The sequence below is a fragment of the Rhagoletis pomonella genome, unplaced genomic scaffold, assembly GCF_013731165.1.
Source record: "Rhagoletis pomonella isolate Grant_MI unplaced genomic scaffold, Rhpom_1.0 Rhpom_scaffold_00008, whole genome shotgun sequence".
NCBI classification, from domain to species: Eukaryota; Metazoa; Arthropoda; class Insecta; order Diptera; family Tephritidae; genus Rhagoletis; species Rhagoletis pomonella.
In genome coordinates this window covers 7,924,785-7,945,648 of record NW_023458562.1, presented here as the reverse complement: position 1 = coordinate 7,945,648, position 20,864 = coordinate 7,924,785, and the positions used below count along the sequence as shown (strand labels likewise).

The 20,864-nt window shown below is 36.5% G+C and overlaps 2 protein-coding genes across 7 annotated transcripts in view; both read right to left on the bottom strand.

Moving 5' to 3' along the window:
• Nucleotides 1-16,306, bottom strand: part of LOC118744138 (phenoloxidase 2-like) — a 158,159-nt gene extending 141,853 nt beyond the window's left edge. Inside the window, exon 1 of the mRNA XM_036476898.1 lies at nucleotides 16,239-16,306. The gene's annotated coding sequence lies outside the window, so the exon portion shown is untranslated. The remainder of the gene's footprint in view (nucleotides 1-16,238) is intronic.
• Nucleotides 1-20,864, bottom strand: part of LOC118744137 (angiotensin-converting enzyme) — a 391,082-nt gene that overhangs the window by 182,437 nt on the left and 187,781 nt on the right. For all 6 annotated transcript variants that reach the window (XM_036476890.1, XM_036476896.1, XM_036476889.1 and 3 more), the window contains 2 exons: nucleotides 16,489-16,601; nucleotides 16,239-16,430 (listed from right to left, as the gene is read on the bottom strand). In XM_036476890.1, coding sequence (XP_036332783.1) covers nucleotides 16,239-16,430; nucleotides 16,489-16,601 — 305 coding nt within the window. The remainder of the gene's footprint in view (nucleotides 1-16,238; nucleotides 16,431-16,488; nucleotides 16,602-20,864) is intronic.

The following is a 20,864-nucleotide window of genomic DNA, read 5'->3' as shown; positions in this document are numbered from 1 at the left end:
AGTTGATGCCTTGCTAAGCCTTGACAATTATGTAACCAACGCTCTATTCTAGCAAAAACCACGTATCCTTTCTCTCGTTGGAATTCCAAAAAGCACTTGATCGCATTGGAGCTCGTGTAATTTTAAAGCAACTACGAAGATGGAAAGTTGGTACCAAAATCCTAAACTTCGTGAAATTGTTTCTTACTAACAGAAAACTATCAATGGTGCACTCTCATTAACGTGCAATTTTTCAAACGGTACCCCTCAAGGATCACCTCTCTCGGCCTTCCTTCTTCCATCTTCTATCCAAATATAAGAACATTGAGCATCAAATCTACGCCGACGACGTCCTCATATATTCGAAAGCCAAGCACACCTCTGCTCTTCAAAATATGTTTACTTATATTCTTAACGACATTTCATCATGGTCCTCAACTTCAGGTGTACCACTCTCTCTAGAGAAAACTAGCCTTCTACATATATGCCGGAAGAGAAGTCCATGCAACATATCGCTAACTGTAGGCAACTATGCTATTCAACCCAAGGAAAATTAATGCTGCTAGGATTGGCTATGGACTCTAAGTATTCCTTTAAGCCGCATTGTAATTATATCAGAAGTTCCTTAGTAACTCGATTAAATATTATTAAGTATCTGTCTTGCAAACATAGTTATATACATCCTACTACACTTATTAATGTTGTCAAAGCACTACTGTTATCAAAAATAGACTACGCCTTGCCAATCTACGGACATTGTGCCACTTCTTTAATCCGAAAAATCGCAGTGCCTTATCATGCAGCACTTCATCGAAGCCTTAGAGCTTTTCCAACTTCTCTCGAAACAACTTGACACCACAAACACGGCGCTAACAAATATTTGCAACAATGTAATTTCACGAAAAATGCAGCCGAGGATACCATCAGCTATATCACGATCGCTTGTGTTCGCCAAGGAAAATTTCATAACCCTTTACCGAGCGAAAAGAGTTATTGAAACTTTTCCTCCGTGGTTCATTAGCTCCAAATCATTCGAAGATGCCTTACTCAGCTTGTCTACGCAAAACACACCAAACATGGTATACCTGGCAACATTCTCGGAGGCATTTGAACCTTATAGAACATCTGGATGGCAATTCATATTCACTGATGGAGCCAAGACTTCAGACCACACCTCCTTGGCCGTGATCAACAAGGATGGAAATGTAATATCACAGTGGCTGCTTTATCCAGTGTGCACAATTTTCACTGCTGAAGCCTTAGCAATAGAACTAGCCGTGGAATATGCGAAGATAAACAAACGGAAATATATGATCTGTTCCGACAGCAAATCATGCATCAAAGCAATCAAATCTCCATCCAATTCTAATAAAATTATTTCTTCCATTAGAAATTCACTTATTGCAGCATCAAACAAAATCAAACTAAAGCGGATCCCCGGGCACGCTGGAATTTCAGGAAATGAAGTGGCTGATATGGCTGCTATGAATGTCATCAAATCTCCTGCTCTTATGCTTAAAGTCATAAGTAAAGCGGATCTGTACAACGCCATCAAGAAAGAAAGACTCATACTTGATCTTACAGACTGGGCAACAAAGGGCATCACTATTACATATTAAACCCAAATAGACTAACACCATCCTACCAGGCAAGTTTGACCCCTAACATTTTAAAGCCGTACACTCGACTAAGACTTGGTCAAACAATATTCACTCATTCCCACCTGCTAACCAGAAAAATTCAGTCCTGCTGCCCTCTGTGTGGCGGCCCAAACTCAGTGGAACACCTGACCAACCAATGTCCAGAAACAATGGAATACGAGAGTGCTGACAACATTACCCTATATAGAGCATTATCTATATCAAGCTATGATAATATTATGGTAATCTACAATAACAAGGAACAAAAACATCTTAAACATGATTTAGCACAGATTGAACTACTATTACATTTTACTTTATTCTTTCCTAACAATTAACAGTATAATTTTGGTCAATATAATTTTATATTTTATTTTATCCCACTGAATTAATAAAATTAAAGTAAGTTAAAAATTTTTGTACTAAAAGGACGACTGAAAGCCTCGTAGCTAGTGTCGCGTTTCTTAATTTTATACTGTAATTTGTTATTGTATTAATTGTTATAAATAAATAATTAAATAAATAATTTCTCTGAGGGTGGTATATCCCTCGAACAAACTTGATGTAAAAGATGTTTGCACGACAAAAGGAGAACTTTGTAAATACATATGTATATAAATATAGCCCTTCGCATCGTGCTGATCTAAAAATCGCAATTATCCTTGGTTCGAATCGTAACATCCGTTCACGGATCGAAAACGATACGAAAGAAAATTACGTGATTCGTCAGGCAGTATAAGCTGAATGGGCCATAGAGTACGTTCACGTATGTCATAATTCGAAAAATGTGTTTTTACGTGAATACTAGTACGATACCGTATGTGACTCAAAATAAATACAATTAATTAAGTAAAACTACATACATAATAATTGCTTCAATTGCAAAAAATCGCAATCGAATGTATGTATGTGTGTATATAGTGCAAGCATAGTGCTATAATGCGATTTATTTACATGTAGTATGTATGTACATACATTCATACTTTGAATCAAATTACTTGTAATTTACTTGACTTGACCATGAATGGTTAAGCGCTCTTTTATGGTAAGTGCATTTTCTGGCGAAAATGTGTTATATTTTCAAAAGTGCTTGTGCATAACGTACAGTATCTTAAGTTTTTGAAGAAAATTTACGAATTGCTGAAGCACATTTTTCGGCTTCTGAAGTACAATTAAAAAAGGTGTACACCCTTTTCTAGAAGCCGAATTTTCGTAATTCGTAGCTACGTTACGAAAAACGAAAAATCCACATGCTGCAACCCTTGCGGAAACATGTGCAGCATTACCAAGCTATCAGTTGTTGTCCGAAGACAGCTGAATGAAAGAAAACAAAGTGGAGAGGAATTAAAACCAGTAAGAAAGTCTAAGTTCGGGCGGAGCCGAACATTAAATACCCGGCGCAAGTATTAAATATATGTTTTCCACATTTCCGAAAGCTACCGCTACATGATAAGCGGGTGTACACATTTTAAGTAAACTAGCATCCTTAAATTTCGAAATATTGAAATTTAAAGCATTTTTGAAATTTACCGTTATATGAAAAGCGGCCGTAATTTTAGTCTGATTTCAAAAATTTTCAACGGTTTGCTTTTATGTGGCAAGCACAATAACCATACCGAGTTTGGTACAAATTGCTAGAACGGTTAACGAGATACATAGATGTGATCATAAGTGGGCGGTGCCGTGCCCATTTTCCAAAATTTTATCATAAACGTATTTCCTGGTAAAGAAGTGTTGCAACCATCAATTTTGAATAAATTAGCTTTAATATTTACTGATTTATCGAGGATTTCGTATTTCTAGAAATTTCCGTTATATGGGACGTGGGCGTGGTTATTTTCCGATTTTGAAAATTTTCGGCCATTTGGTATGCTGTAGCAAGGCTACTAACTGTGCCAAGTTTGGAAGAAATTGGTGCAGCGGTTACCAAGATATACACATGTTACCATGAGTGGGCGTGGCTACGCCCTTTTTTCAAAAATTTATAATATTCTTATTTTTTGTCTAAAAGTTATTCTAAATGTCAATTTTGAGTGAATAATCTTCAGTAGTTACTAAACTATCGCAGTTTTCGTATTTCTGAAAATTACCGTTATATGGGAGGTAGGCGTGGTTATTGTCCGATTTCGCCCATTTAACATCCAATACCATCCGTCCTACGCCCAAAAGAACTGCATGTAAAAAGTACCGTTAAGATATCTCAATTTTTACTCGAGTTATCGTGTGCACAGACGGACGGACGGACGGACGGACAGACAGTCACCGCTTAATCGATTTCTCTTTTCATTCTGATCATTTATGTATATATTTGTCTATATCTATCTCGATTCGTTTTGCCTGTTACAAACAACCTTTATGTGAACAAAGTTATAATACCCTTGTGCACAAGTGTGCTCGGGTATAAAAACACTCATCAAGTCATTATACCCGAGCACACTTGTGCACAAGGGTATATTAATTTTGTTCACATAACGGTTGTTTGTAACAGCCAAAACGAATCGAGATAGATATAGGCATACGTATAATTAAATGCTCAGAATGAATAGAGAAATCGATTAAGCCATGTCTGTTTGTCCGTCTGTCCGTCCGTCGGTGTACACGATAACTCGAGCAAAAATTGAGATATCTCAACGAAATTTGGTATGTAGGTTTCCGTTAATCCAAGGTAGGTTGGTATTCAAAATGAGCGAAAAATCGGACAATAACCACGCCCACATCCCATATAACGGTAATTTTCGGAAATACGAAAACTGCGATATTTTAGTAACTACTGAAGATTATTCACTCAAAATTGATATTTACAACAATTTTTAGACGAAAAATAAGAATATTATAAATTTTTGGAAAATGGGCGTAACCACGTCCACATGTGTATATCTTGATAACCGCTGCACCGATTTCTTCCAAACTTGGCACAGTTGTTGACCTTGGTACAGCATAATAAATGACCGAAAATTTAAAAAATTGGACAATAACCACGCCCACATCCCATATATCGGTAATTTAGAGAAATACAAAATCTTCGATAAATCAGTAAATATTAAAGCTAATTTATTTTAAATTGATGCTTGCAACAATTCTTTACCAAGAAATACGTTTATGGTCAAATTTTGGAAAATGGGCGTGGCACCGTCCACTTATGATCACATATATGCATATCGGTAACCGTTCTACCAATTTGTACCAAACTCGGTATTTTTATTGTGCTTGCCACATAAAAGCAAAACCTTGAAAATTATTGAAATCGGACTAAAATTACGGCCGCTTTTCATATAACGGTAAATTTCAGAAATGCTTGAAACTGCAATATTTCGAAATTTAAGGACGCTAATTTACTCAAAATTGATACACCCCGGCTTACCATCTAGCGGTAGCTTTCGGAAAGGTGAAAAAACAAATATTTATTACTTGCGCCGGGTATTTAATGTTCGGCTCCACCCGAACTTAGACTTTCTTACTTGTTTATAGTAAAATAGTTTCATTGTTCATCATACGAGCGCTGCCCCCAACATGATATCAAAATCGTGCTTGGCGACTTCAATGCCAGGGTGGGCAAGGAAGGGATCTTTGGAAAATTCAGCCTCCACGACGAAACGTCCGACAACGGATAGAGGCTGATCGACTTCGCCGGGGCCCGAAACATGGTACAATGCAGTACTAGGTTCAAGCATAAAAAGATCCACCAAGCTACGTGGCTGTCTCCGGATCGAAAAACGAGAAACCAAATCGATCATGTTGTGATAGACAGAAGGCACGTTTTCAGTGTTTTAGACGTACGCACACTCCGAGGCCCAAACATCGACTCGGACCACTATCTTGTTGCAGCCAAGATACGCACCCGCCTCTGTACAGCAAAAAATGTGTGCCCAAATATGCAAGGAAAGCTTAACGTCGAAAAGCTGCAATCACAACAGACAGACAGCGCTTTCGCTACTCGACTCTCACACCTGCTCTCAGAGAGCACTCTTCAACAAACCGACATATGCGAGCAGTGGAACCACATTTCCCGCTCATTAAGTACCGCCGCCGAAGAAGTAGTCGGATTCCAGCGAGCCCGATAGAACAACTGGTACGATGAGGAGTGTCAGGAAGCTGCAGAGGAAAAAAGATGCCGCCTACAGGGCCATGCTGCTATCGGGCGCAACGCGCGCTATGTGGGACCGCTATAGGGATCTGAAGAGGGAAGCGAGACGTATTTGCCGCAATAAGAAGAGAGAGGCCGAAATACGTGAGTGCGAAGAGCTTGAAATGCTATCCGACTGGAAGAATGCCCGAAAATTTTACTAGAGAGTTAGGCGACTTACGGAAGGTTTAAAGACCGGGGCGTACTCCTGTAAGAACAATAATGGCGACCTAGTAACTGATATCCAGAGCATACTTAAATTATGGAGAGAACACTTTTCTGCCCTACTAAATGGAAGAAGCACGGAAAGTTGCGGAGAAGAAGAACCCGAGCCCGCAGTCGATGATGACGGAGTCGTTCCACCGCCTGACTATGACGAGGTACGTATAGCAATAACGCTGCTGAAAAACAACAAAGCCGATGGAGCTGACAGCCTGCAAACTGAGCTATTCAAGTACGGCGGCGAGGAGTTGATAAGGTGCATGCATCAACTCTTGTGCAGGATATGGTCAGATGAACGCATGCCCGACGACTGGAATTTAAGTGTGCTCTCCCAATCCACAAGAAAGGTGTCCCCGCCATTCGCGCCAACTACTGCGGGATCAGCCTTCTAAGCATAGGTTACAAGGTCTTATCGAGCGTATTGTGTGAAAGACTGAAGCCCACCGTCAATGAACTGATTGGGCCTTATCAGTGTGGCTTTAGACCTGGCAAATCCACCATAGACCAGGTATTCCAAATCTGGGAAAAGACCCGCGAGAAAAGGATCGACACTCACCACCTATTTGTCGACTTTAAAGCCGCTTTTGACAGCACTAAAAGGAGTTGCCTATACGCCGCTATGTCTGAATTTCGCATCCCCTCAAAACTCATACGGCTGTTTAAAATGACGTTGAGCAATACCACCAGCTCCGTCAGAAATAGAAAAGACCTCTCCGAGGCGTTCGTCACAAAACCGGGTTTCAGACAGGGCGACTCCCTTTCATGTGACTTCTTTAATCTAATGTTGGAGAAGATAATAAGAGCTGCAGAACTAAACCCGCTTAGGAAGAATTTACTACAAAAACGAACATTTGCTGGTTTATGCCGATGACACTGACATCATCGGTAAGAAAAACCGCGAAGTCTATTCTGTCAAGTTGCATAGGGAAGCAAAGCGAATGGGTCTGGTGGTAAACGAGGACAAGACGAAGTATCTCCTGTCATCAAGCAAACAGTCAGCACATTCGCGCCTTGGCACCCACGTCACTGTTGACAGTTACAATTTCGAGAAAGTAGAGAATTTCGTTTACTTGGGAACCAGCATTAGCACCGATAATAATAGTTGCGTTCCAGATGCTTCACGATTTGCAGGTTTTTACATGAAGTCGTTCCAGGTGACCACCTCCCATAAGGTTTATTAATGGGGAAAACAGCTGTTCCTGTTCGTGAATTTCGTGAATATCGTGAAGCATCTGGAACGCAACTAATGTCAGCATTGAAATCCAACGCAGAATCACTCTTGCCAACAAGTGCTACTTTGGACTGAGTAGGCAATTCAGGAGTAAAATCCTCTCTCGACGTACGAAAACCACGCTCTATAAGTCACTCATCATGCCTGTGCTGGTGTATGGCGCAGAAGCATGAACAATGACAACATCCGATGAGGCCGCTCTTGGAGTGTTTGAGAGAAAGAGGCTGACTTCCAAAACGTATCAATACATTGTTTGGAAACTGTTATACTGCGGTATTCAAACAGTTTGTATATGCAGCGCTGCGACACATTGCAACCATACAGGGTGTCCCAGAAGTAACGTGCCAAACTTTAGGGGAAGATAGGCGGGTGAGCTGCCTGATAAACAAAAAAATTTCAGGTAACAGTGTCACCGTTTTTGTAATATTTACATTTTTTCGAATTTAAAAAATAAATCGTGCCTTTTCATGTGTTTTCTTTAACTGCAATTACAAACCGGGCAATACTTAGTAAATTTTTTATGTAAAATACTTTCAGATAGTTGCCTCTCCATACTCAAATGCAATGTAGTTAAAATATATTAAGGAACCATCATAAAATTAGGACTATTTCTGGATTTTTAACTTTTTGATATTTTCTTCCCCAACTTTGACTATCTCGGGTGAAAAAAAATGTACTGAGCTATAACTTTACATTACATAAAAAAATTGCTCATTTAATAAAGATTTCAGAAAGGTGCCACACTTACTGTTTTGAATGGAAAAAAAATTATAGCCGCTTTTGTGGGTAAAGGACTGAGACACGCTAGAATGTATTTAATAGATTTACATTGAATTTGCTCTTGTTACCGTCAAATGACATGCTAAATAGTACAAAGTTACATTATTACCTGCTCCTGACATTATTTTGTGTTACTTACCGGAATTAGTGAAAGTGGATTTTGTGAAATTGGACCCTTCGAACATTGTGTTATTAATACTATGACAGAGAACACGCAGTATACGTCGCATAAATATGCGGATATTCACCTAATTTACGGCGAAGCTTGCTGTAATGCCAGAGCTGCTCAAAGACTCTATGCAGAGCGATACCCCAATCGTCGACATCCGGGTCGTGAAGTATTCGCCCGGACCCATAGAGAAATATATGAAGGTAAGTGATTTTTACACCTTTCTTGTTTGCTTGTTTTTAACTATCATTTTTCACTTTTTTAAGGTCGCATACCTGGAAGGCGTGGCGGCGAAACAGGACGTCCTGCAACGGTAGATGTTGAAGCTGTGTTAGAGGAAGTGGAACTAGGTGCATCGACTTCAGTGAGAATGATGGAAAGACGGACGGGGATACCAAAAACTACAGTTCACAATGCTTTAAAAGACCATCGATTTCATCCCTACCACATTCAACGTGTTCAGGCTCTACATTTCTCTAGATTTTGTCGTGAAATGTTGCGAATGCATGCATCAGACCCCAACTTTTTTAATAAAATAATTTGGAGCGATGAATCATGATGCAAACGTGATGGTTATTTTAATTTACATAACCTTCACAGTTGGCAGATAGACAATCCTCACGAAATGAGAGAAGATCGTTCGCCGTACTGGTACAAAATAAATTTATGGCGCGGTATTTTTAATTGTCAGATATTGGGACCTGTGGAACTGCCGCCAACGCTCAACTCTCACAGTTATTTAGAGTTCCTTCAGGAACGGCCCCAACTCTTTTGGAAGATGTACCCTTAAACCTGCGGCGAAGACTATGGCTGCAAAATGACGGGTGCCCTGCTCACTACGGGCGTGAAGTAAGAGCTCATTTAGACGAAACTTATCCTTGACGATGGATTGGACGATACGGGCCAATCACGTGGCCCGCTCGATCGCCAGACCTGAATCCATTCGATTTTTTCTACTGGGGCTGCCTTAAGGACAAAATTTATTCAAAAACAATTCAAAACGAAGAGCATTTGCGGGAACAAATAAACGGAGCTGCTGCTGAGATAGCCCAATTGAGTTAAAGATCTCTAAAAGCGTATTTTCTTAAAAGGTGCCGAGCTTGTATTAGAGTAGAAGGTCGCCAATTTGAGCATATTTTATCAATAAATGAATAAATTTTTCTTCAAACAACTCATGTATATCTTATTTCACGTGAACCCATCCTTCACACAAAATATTGATAGATATAGCCCTTGTTATAGACTCTAGTCCGAATTCCGGTAAGTAACATAAAATAATGTCAGAAGCAAGTAATTATGTACCTTTTTAGTATTTAGCATGTTATTTGACGGTAACAAGAGCAAATTCAATTTAAATCTGTTAAATGCATTCTAACGTGTATCAGTCCTTTACCCACAAAAGCGGCTATAACCTTTTTTTTCTATTCAAAATAGTAAGTGTGGCACCTTTCTGAAATCTTTATTAAATGAGCAATTTTTTTATGTAATGTAAAGTTATAGCTCAGTACATTTTTTTTTCACCCGAGATAGTCAAAGTTGGCGAAGAAAATATCAAAAAGTTAAAAATCCAGAAATAGTCCTAGTTTTATGATGGTTCCTTAATATATTTTAACTACATTGCATTTGAGTATGGAGAGGCAACTATCTGGAAGTATTTTACATAAAAAATTTACTAAGTGTTGCCCGGTTTGTAGTTGCAGTTAAAGAAAACACATGAAAAGGCACGATTTTTTTTTTAATTCGAAAATGTAAATATTTCAAAAACGGTGACACTTTTACCTGAAAATTTTTTGTTTATCAGGGAGCTCACCCCCCCCCACCTACCTTCCCCTAAAGTTTGGTACGTTACTTCTGGGACACCCTGTATACATTGCATATTTAAAATACTCAATATAGCAATGAAAATTTTTTCTGATTTTTCCATTTTTAAAACACCAATGGTAACCAATAACAAACGAAGCATCAACTTTGTTTCTGATGCGCTGATTGCGCCAGCGATGCGTTTCGATAAATTTTCGGATGCGTTTTGGTAAAGTATACTCCGTCAACATTTTGTAGTTCGGCGTTATGGATCATTATGCTTTGTACGTATGCAAAGCATTTGACGTTTTGGAAGTCAGCCAGATTTTGCGAAAGATTTACGGACCTTTACGCGTTGGCGACGGCGAGTACCGCAGACGATGGAACGATGAGCTGTATGAGCTTTACAACGATATGGACATAGTGCAGCGAATTAAAATACAGCGGCTCCGCTGGCTTGGTCATGTCGGTCGAATGGACACCGACGCTCCAGCTCTGAAAGTATTCAACTCGGAACCCGCTGGTGGTAGCAGAGGAAGAGGGAGGCCCCCACTGCGATAGAAAGATCAGGTGGAGAAGGACTTGGCTTCACTTGGCGTCAGTTGTCACAGAGGAGAAACGACTGGCTTGCTTTGCTGAACTCGGCAAAAATCGCTTAGGCGGTTACAGCGCCAAAAATGAAGAAGAAGTTTCATTGTACATATTTTAAAGGAAACGATGGATTCTATTGCATTTGCAATTATAGCGCGCTATGGAAATGATTTGACAAAGATATGCGAAGCTGTCGGGCATAGTAACCATGGGCGCATCTATGTCAGCTTCTGGTTGAATTGTTGAACCACAAGCCAGAACTTCCGCTATGCCTGAACAACTGGTTGTCAATCCAGTTAATGCAATAACAGCTTCTTCCAAGCCATTGAAAACCACCTGTTGTGCTTGCTTCTGCCTTCGGCCGCGCTTAGAGATTATAACCCTTACTAAGTAGAATTCTCTTTTGTGTTGCCGGAGAAGAGGGGCTTCCGCATGTCAAAGGCATACAACATTTATTGTGCATATAACTCCGGCTATGCCATCCACAGTATTTTTGGCAGAACCCACAATGAAATTTACAAAAAAATGCACAGTGCGAACCAAATTTATTAATAAACTAATGCTCGGAAATTTGAAACATTTCTTTTAAATAAAAGTTGAATCCTTTGGTTACACGTGCATGTTAAAGTTTTTAGATTCGGGTTATGCGTTTGGACACATTAACGGAAAATCATTGTAGCAATTACTAAAACGGACCTAAGATTCTCGATGAGGGGCAAAAAACATTCTTTTTTTATATATAAATCAGTGGATAAAAATATGCGTATATTCGAACGGCAAATTTATCTGTTTAAAAGAACACCACTAATATTTCCTGCCAACACATATCGATTTAAATCTTTTATTTCGCTTCCGACACAGAATAGTTTTTGTGAAAAATTACGCAAAAAAGCTGTCAATTTCTTGCTGGTTCATTTTTAGGTATGCCATTGTTACGAATGTCGAAAGTTCGAACATACGATTCGTAACAAAATCCGAATACGAAACAGTTGTAGAATAGGGGTGGTAGTGTTTGGCGGCTTTTGCAAATTTTGAAGTTAAAACAAATATATTCAACAATTTTTATTGAGCTTGAGGCCGTTTTTAATGAAAAATTTATTGTGGAAGAGCAACAATAATTTGAAAAAATTTTAGAAGTGATAGCTATTTCGGAAATCACCACATTTCCTCAACAGACTTCTTTCAGTAGGATTCGAACCGACGATCCCACTAACTCAGCCAGTTGCCAACGCATTCTGCTGAGTTCGCCTTGTGAATTCTTGTTGATTTTTCCACTATTTCATTTGTTAAGCCAACTACAATCAAGCGCAGCTATACCGTTGCAATTCACACTTGATCATGTGGTTGTTGGTTTTGTTGGTTTTTGTTAATATTTCCATTATAGGAATGTTTAACTTTTTATTGGTGTGCTCGTCCTTAAGTTATTTCCCAGCAAAAAATCGCTAATCGCTTTTAGTGGTAACGTGTTCTAGAACGCATAGCGTTATAATGCCTTCGATTTTTTTCGCTTCTTTTAGGCATTGCCGGTAATGCAAAGTAGAATGTCCTACAATATTTTATTTATTTCTCTTCTTTGTTTCATTTCGGGTTATGCAAAGTAGAATGTCCTATAATATTTCTTTTTTAATTCGCTCATTTGCTTCATTTTGGGGAATGCAAAGTAGAATGTCCTACAATATTTTATTTGTTTCGCTTCTTTGCTTCCGTTCAGGGAATGCAAAGTAGAATGTCCTACAATATTTTTTTTTTCGCTCCTTTGCTTCATTTCGGAGAAGAATATAATGAATATGCAAAAATTCTTATCCTACCGTTACTTTCTGTGGAAATTTGTCTCGCATAAAAATCATGTTTTGCTTTGTGCAATTTGCAGCGAAGTTGAAGTCAGTGAATGAAGTGAAGTACAAGAGTGAGGAAGTGCATTTTTAAGCTTAATTAAATATGCATGTATGTTAGGGCGGGTCAATTTTTTCCTAGCAGATTCGTATTCTACATAAAATTCTAAGAAAAAAAGCCCTTTAGACCATTGCTCTAAAATCAATTAATACTAAGTCCATAATCAGATTAATATTTACTAAAGTGTTAGGAATATTTTTTTTTGTAATAAAGAGTTGTGCTCGGGAGTTTTGTGATACGAAAAATTAATTTCTGATATCTATTTTTAATTTAAAGAACCGTAAGATGGCGCTTTAAAGCAAATCTACTATATATTTATGGAAGTATGTATGTATGTATGCACCAGGTTGCAGCCTGAACGGAGGTACAGAATCGAATAAAATTTTGCCAAAGTATTGCCATGACTCCTGGACCTATAATAGGGTAAAAAAATTGAAACTCGCCAAGGGGGGGGGGGGGGATGAGGGATACCTCCCATAGTGAAAATTTTTAATCAGCTCTAACTTCGGAATTATAGTCACATGAACTCGAAATTTGAAATGCACAGATACCTATGGTAGGTGCTTATGGAAAGATATACATATGTATATAAATGAGTTTGTAAAAAGGGGCGTGGCACATCTTATAGGTGTGGAATCTTTTATCAGCTATAATAGCAGGCAGTATTAGTGATCTCATTGTATTGCATTTTGAAGATTTGTTATAATTGATCAAAGTTAAATTCAAATAAATTATAGATGATATGAAGTTCACCGGGTCATCTTCTAGTCTTTAATATATACTAAGTTAATATACGGATTAATATTTACTAAAGTGTTACGAACGTTATTTTTTTAATACAATAAGAAAAAAATAACTATAATTTAAAGGAGTGACACACAATGGCTAGAGTCGTCGCATGTGTGTATTCTTTGATATACATATATATGGGCCGTTCTTACGGTTTATATATTTTTCATCCACTCGCTTATTCCTTACCGAAAATTTTAAATAAAAATTTACCAAGTTTTAACCGCAGATACAGGACAGGTAGCAGTTTAAAATGGGTAACTGGGTAAACTTAATAAAGAAAACATATTCTCTGGCTAAATTAATAAGCCAGCCCGGATAACATAAAATCCCAAGCTTGATAAACATTTGGTGTTATAAAAGTTTTATAAAGCTCTACTTGTAATTAGGAAAAATGCCGAAAAAAAATTATAAAATTGATTGATTGATTGATAAAAATAGAGAGGGAGTTATGGCTATGACAATAGAAACTAGAAAAAAGATACCTCGTGTTGAAAGCAAAAAGGATCTAAAACCAAAAAAAATATAAATACATTGTTAATCATAAAAAAAATTATGATTCGAAAAATAATTTTAAAATATTGTAAATTTTTTTTTGGTTTTTTAAAGTTAAGGGTAAATAAACCCTTAAACTTACAGTAACGAACAAAAGTATTGGCACAGTAAATTTTGCGCAATATAGGCAAAGTATTTTTTAGAAAAATTCCAAGTATGCAGTTTAATAATCCATTCAATTTTAGTTCATCAAAGTGCAGGTTTGAAGTTGCTTGAAAATCTGAATATAAAATTGCAAATTAGTATGCAGATTTATTGAATTTTCCGAGTTTTTCACAAAGTTTACACATTTGATTTTTATGTGTTTTAGTGTAGTATGAACTATGTTTTTATAAAAAATTATCGGAAATAAATTAAAAATTTTTCTTATATGTAATGCGAAAATTTACTGTGCCAAAACATTTGTTCGACACTGTACATATAAAAAAATACATACAGTAACTTCTCCCGTTACAATAGTAAAAAATATGTAATTTGCTTTGTAGTGCAATCTTGCGGTTCTTTAAATAAAAAATAGATATCAGAAATTAATTTTTCGTATCAATAAGCTCCCAAGCACAGGTTTGTATTAAAAAAATATATCCGTAACACTTTATTAAATATTAATCTGCATATTTTATCAATTCGTCGGAATATGTTTTTATGTATGTTACCGCGTAACTTTGGACTACGTTATCCGTTTTCTATAATTCTTTTTGAAAGGAAAGGTGGTTCCTCAGAGATAGTCTCCTACTAATTGAGTGTAGATCCGATAATTGGGCCATGAAGAAAATAACGGTATTTTTAAATTTGTATATGAGAATTGAAGTCGGTTTTGTTTTTTTTGTTCAAATTTTACTCCAGTGTCCACAGCTTCTATAAAAGAGTCGTAGGCCATATTTTTTTGTTAGTTCAATTGTGGAACATTTGTATGAACTTCTTCGGCTAATACTTCGGCTTTTGTTCTCTTTTTATATCGAGGCTGAGTGCATTGTTCGATGGGGTGATATCATTGCCAAACATAATAGTACTTTGTTTGCCATCAGTTAACACTATCTTGACGGAGTTACAGTATTCCACATTGATGCGAGCCTCAAAAGTTTTGAATAATATTTGCGAGTATGGCTTTTAGTTTTTACCGCTCAGGTAGGTGGCAGGCCTATAGAAAATATTTCTTAATCAATAATTTTTCAAATACTTTTCGCTCGACACCTATATTATAATACATACTTTATCTTATTAACTTAATTGAATTAAATTTTCGAAATTGGTGGCAACTCGACTCAAAAATATTTTCAGTAGTAAGCCTTCTTAAAGCCTTTTAATTTGATACCCATATTGCAATATTTAATTTATCTTATCAATTTTATTTAACTAAATTTTGAAACAGGTGGCAACCCTCCTCAAAAATATTTTTGCCTGTAAGCCTTCATAACCTCTTTCTTTTGACACCCATATTGCAATATCTAATTTATGTAATTAATTTACTTATATTGGGATTTTGACAGGTGGCAACTCTCTATTTTTTCTGGTTTTAACAATCCGGATATTATAAAAAACAAACCAAAAAAAATAAAAATATTCAAATCGGTCAAGCTGTTTTCAAGTCTTAGCGAGGCTAACGGACAGCAATCCAATTTTATATATAAGATATCTTCTTTTAAAAATGCGCAGGCTCGAAATTGACTTTAGAGCTATGGTCTGGAGGAATTTTTTTCTTAGAATTTTATGAAGAATCCGAATATGCTAGGAACAATGTCGAAAAAAATCGATCCATACAAATTGACCCGCCCTAATGTATGTACATACCGATTTTTTAGTAAAATCTAAATACCTAAATACATACATACATACATATGTATGTATAAAAACTGATTTATAAAAATATTAATTACATAGTTTTGATCTTTTAAGACGTTTACTGTTTTCAATTTAATATAAATAAGTATGTACTTATCTAGGCATTCAACATTAGTTTCTCTGTTAGGCATTCTTTGCTCGCTTCTCTGGATTCTGTTTATCCATGCGTTCTCTCTTCGTTTGAAGGTAGTGCTGCGGGTAAGGGCTTACCGCCAATGACATGCCCATGTTAAAATAAGGCCTTCTTGAAGCGAAAGGGTAAGCGATTCCCATCGCCTAGCTCGTTTCCACTTTCGTTTCTGTGGTAATCCGGTTTTTTGCTGGGTTGTTTTTGTTATTTTATGGCCTTATAACAATTATATTTTTTTAAGTAAATGTATATGAATATAAATAGTTTGTGATGAGTAGCGAAGGTTGCCCGTCCAAATTATTAAGAAAAGTTATCTTACGTAAAGTGAAGATAATCGAGATGTCTTTTGAATCCTTTCATAGAATATTTTTATTTCAAATCACTTGGTTATAATGACAGAATGGGAATTTGAAGAAAAATGTGATTAACATCGCCTTCAGGGTTAAACCTTAACCAAGCTCACCATGTAATAAGAAATACTTTTCGCAGCTACATACATTTAATTCCAATACGGATCCTAAACAATCTGTTAGTGGTGAAATGATAAATGCACTGAGAACTATAGCCAAGGTGATGTTTCTTGAATACTCATCGATGTCAGCGCCCTTCTCCAGATTGGGGTCTTTGTCCAAAGTCAATTCGCTGATAGGTTCTTTTAATACAAAGCGATGAATTAAAGCTCGTACAATCTAAAAGGTTAAAAGCTTGGGTATTGGTGAATGGTTTGTTAAAATTGGAGTAACCAACCTCTCGAGAAACAAAGCACTCTATGGGGAATGTCAATAAAATTGAAACGGAGAAAAGCACTCGCGAAAAATTCATTAGATCATCATTCCAGCAGTAGTTCTCCAATAAATCTCCTGAAAGTGAAAAGAAACAAAAGCGCAGTTCGCGATTAGCTTGTTTTATAATTATTAATTGAAATTAATTTTATCTTAATAAATTTAATCTAGATAGACTCTGGCAACCTCAAAACTCTCGCAATGTGCCCTTTAAATTTTGTACGAAAAATGTTTCGAAAACAATACCTACGATCAGTGTTGCATTTTGGTACTTTTGGAGCTAGATTTAGCTCTTTATTTTTCTATTTAGCTCCGAAAATTGGGCTTTAGCTCCTAGCTCTTTCTTTATTTCTTTTCAAAATTATGTAGCAATTTTTTAGCTCCAGAAAGTTTTAATCGTATATTAAAATCAAATTAACCACCTCTTTGAGGTAAAATTTTCGAGTGACGAAAGCTGAACTAGAAACGCAAAATTTATGATATCAATTTCGAGACGAAAATTATACGCATTTTTTAACTGACTTTGAAACGTAAAGAAAATCTTTTTTATTCATAAGAATCGTTGCAAAAGTTCTGTTTTTATACCCGAGCGCACTTGTGCACAAGGGTATTATAACTTTGTTCACATAACGGTTGTTTGTAACAGGCAAAACGAATCGAGATAGATATAGACAAATGTCCGTCCGTCCGTCTGTGCACACGATAACTCGAGTAAAAATTGAGATATCTTAACGAAACTTGGTACGTGAACCTCTTTTGGGCGTAGGACGGACGGTATTGAAAATGGGCGAAATCGGACAATAACCACGCCTACCTCCCATATAACGGTAATTTTAAGAAATACGAAAACTGCGATATTTTAGTAACTACTGAAGATAATTCACTTAAAATTGATACTTACAATGAGTTTCAGACGGAAAACATGAATATTATAAATTTTTGGAAAATGAGCGTAGCCACGCCCACTTATGGTTACATGTGTATATCTTGGTAACCGCTGCACCAATTTCTTCCAAACTTGGCACAGTTGTTGGCCTTAGCACAGCATACTAAATGGCGGAAAAGTTTAAAAATCGGGCAATAACCACGCCTACCTCCCATATAACGGTAACTTTCAGAAAAACGAAAACTGCGATATTTTAGTAACTACTGAAGATAATTTACTCAAAATTGATATTTGCAATGAGTTTTTGACGAAAAATAAGAATATTACAAAATTTTGGCAAATGGGCGTAGCCACGCCCACTTATGGTTACATGTGTATATCTTGGTAACCGCTACACCAATTTCTTCCAAACTTGGCACAGTTGTTGGTCCTGGTACAGCATACCAAATGGCCGAAAATTTCTAAAATCGGACAATAACCACGCCCACATCCCATATAACGGTAATTTCGAGAAATACAAAATCTTCGATAAATCAGTAAATATTGAAGCTAATCTATTCAAAATTGATGGTTGCAACAATTCTTTACCAAGAAATACGTTTATGACAAAATTTTGGAAAATGAGCGTAGCACCGCCCACTTGTGATCACATATATGTATCTCGCTAACCGTTCTAGCAATTTGTACCAAGCTCGGTATGGTTATTGTGCTTGCCACATAAAAGCAAACCGTTGAAAATTGTTGAAATCGGACGAAAATTGAGGCCGCTTTTCATATAACGGTAAATTTCAGAAATGCTTGAAATTTCAATATTTCAAAATTTAATGACGCTAATTTACTTAAAATGTATACACCCCGGCTTATCATGTAGCGGTAGCTTTCGGAATGGAGGAAAACATATATTTAATACTTGCGCCGGGTATTTAATGTTCGGCTCCGCCCGAACTTAGACTTTCTTACTTGTTTATTTTGTGTTTCTAGCAGTATACGGAATTTCGCAACGTTCCGAATAAATAAAAGATTTGCCGTACGTTTCAAAGGCAGTTAAAAAATCAAATCTCGTGTATATATAAGTGAGTCATTTCAGCATGCTACTGTGGCTATTTTCGTCACTCGCGCGCACTGCCATACGCTGTGATTAAAAATCTATAATTTCCTTGTAGAAGTGTTGACTAAAATTTATCTTCATGCTATTCTATTTCGATTAATACTTAGAAAAGTTCCATTCCACTGCGCGCAAGCAAATGGAAAATGGGCAAGTAAGTCAATTGTTTCCGCAATGTACGCGGGAGCACACAAACTATGCCGGACAGTAATTCGAGCTAGTGGTGGAAAACTATCGATAGTATCGATGGGACATCACAGTCGCAATTATCGATGGCGACCACTATCGACCATATTTGAAGTTGGATACTATCGAGGAATTGCCATATCTATGTATGATTTTTATATACCATATCTATCTTGAAACGCATTTATGTGAATATTTTTATAATGCTCGTGCGGATAGTGTAACGAAATATGGACAAATATCTAACTCACAATTTAAAAGGTAACGTGTTTGTTATAGATATGTTTATATTGTATGTGTTTCATTATATGTATGTAATGACTTTTACAGAAAACAATGCAAATGTAGAATGCTTGTGTTCCTCCGAAAGTGAAGAAGAAAGTGGCGGAAAAAGAGCAAAACCCAAAATATCTTCGTTATAGTAATTCTATATTCTTTACATAAAACATTATTAACATACTTTTGTGTTGTATATTTGTGTGTTTGTGTTGTTGTTAGGTATTAAATTTTATAGTCCATCAAATTTTAGTATAATAAACAGTCACGCATTTTCTTCTATCGTTTTTATATAGAAGAAAATGCGTGATATTTTTAGCAAAAAATTTACAAAAAATCAACGAAATTCTTTAGCAACTTGAAACCTGCAATTTATTAAATTATTTATTATTTAAATAGATGAATTCATACAACCTTCAAACGTAATTTTTACATGTCTTTTCGATGCATTCAAATAAAAAAAAAAAAATCAGCCACACTATCGAGACTATCGACGGCAGCGCACTATCGAGACTATCGATGGCTATCGGAAAAAATGACTATCGGCACAATCGATAGTGACCCAAAAAACGATCATCAACTATCGATGGTGTCCACTATCGATAGCTTGCGACCACTAATTCGAGCTCCAATAAGTTCAGACAGTGTACTCTTTTTGAGGCGGCCACGGTAGAAAAGGAAAACCAAAACGTTGATAAAATTATAAATTTTGAAATGTAGTGGAAAAACGTACATTTATATGCACGGGAAAATACACACTCTTTCAAAAACGATTGGATCTAGGTTAAAGAATTAAAAAATTAATTAGAAGAAAATCCTTTTTCTCAACATTCGCAACTTTTCAGAAAAATGTTGCGAAAAAATGATTCGTAACCCAAGTTTTCATGGTCAATTCAAATATCTGAAATTGCAAATTTTAACAGTTTGTAAAGTGTTTTTAGTTCATTGTCTAGTGTCATATACGTGTTATAACTGCCACATAAATAAATTCTTAATACATATGTTCCCCTTATTTTGGTTTTATACGTTTTTTCAGCACTTAAATTTATAAATTCGTTGCTTTTATTAAAATTGCGGAAAATGTAAAAACAACTTTACGTCAATGAATGCTCAAGTAAAAAAAAATTAGCTCCTCATTTTAGCTATTATTACTAGTGTTTAGCTCTTTTTGGCTCTTTGTTTCGACCGTTTCAGCTCCAAACGAAATTTTTTTCTAGCAACACTGCTTACAATCCAAGAGCTGGTGTGAAAAAGTGCAAGAGTTTGTTCTTATGTTGCGCTGCATAAAAGTGTTGGAAATATACACAGAGCTTGCGTACCGGGACACCTGGCGCTGGGACGCTTGCTCATGAACTGTGTTGCCAGGACCTCAAAATAAAAAAAGCTAGATCGGCCAAATAAAAAAGTTAAAAAAAGCTAAATGGTCCAAAATGAAAGGTTAAAAAGGCCAGCCTTTTCAACATTTCATTAACTCTGATGTACAAAAAGGTGATACAAATGCACCACCGACCAACAAAAATGTCAATACATCGACAATAAAAGTACTTGCGATCATGAAATTCGTGAAATTTTTCTAATATAACCACTTTAATAATAAAGGGAACTCTTTTTTAAGTTCTGAAAAACCATAGTCCTTCAAAGCAAAGTAGTAGTATATTTGTACCATCAAATATCTTCATACATATATTAACGGGTGATTTTTTTGAGGTTAGGATTTTCATGCATTAGTATTTGACAGATCACGTGGGATTTCAGACATGGTGTCAAAGAGAAAGATGCTCAGTATGCTTTGAAATTTCATCATGAATAGACTTACTAACGAGCAACGCTTGCAAATCATTGAATTTTATTACCAAAATCAGTGTTCGGTTCGAAATGTGTTTCGCGC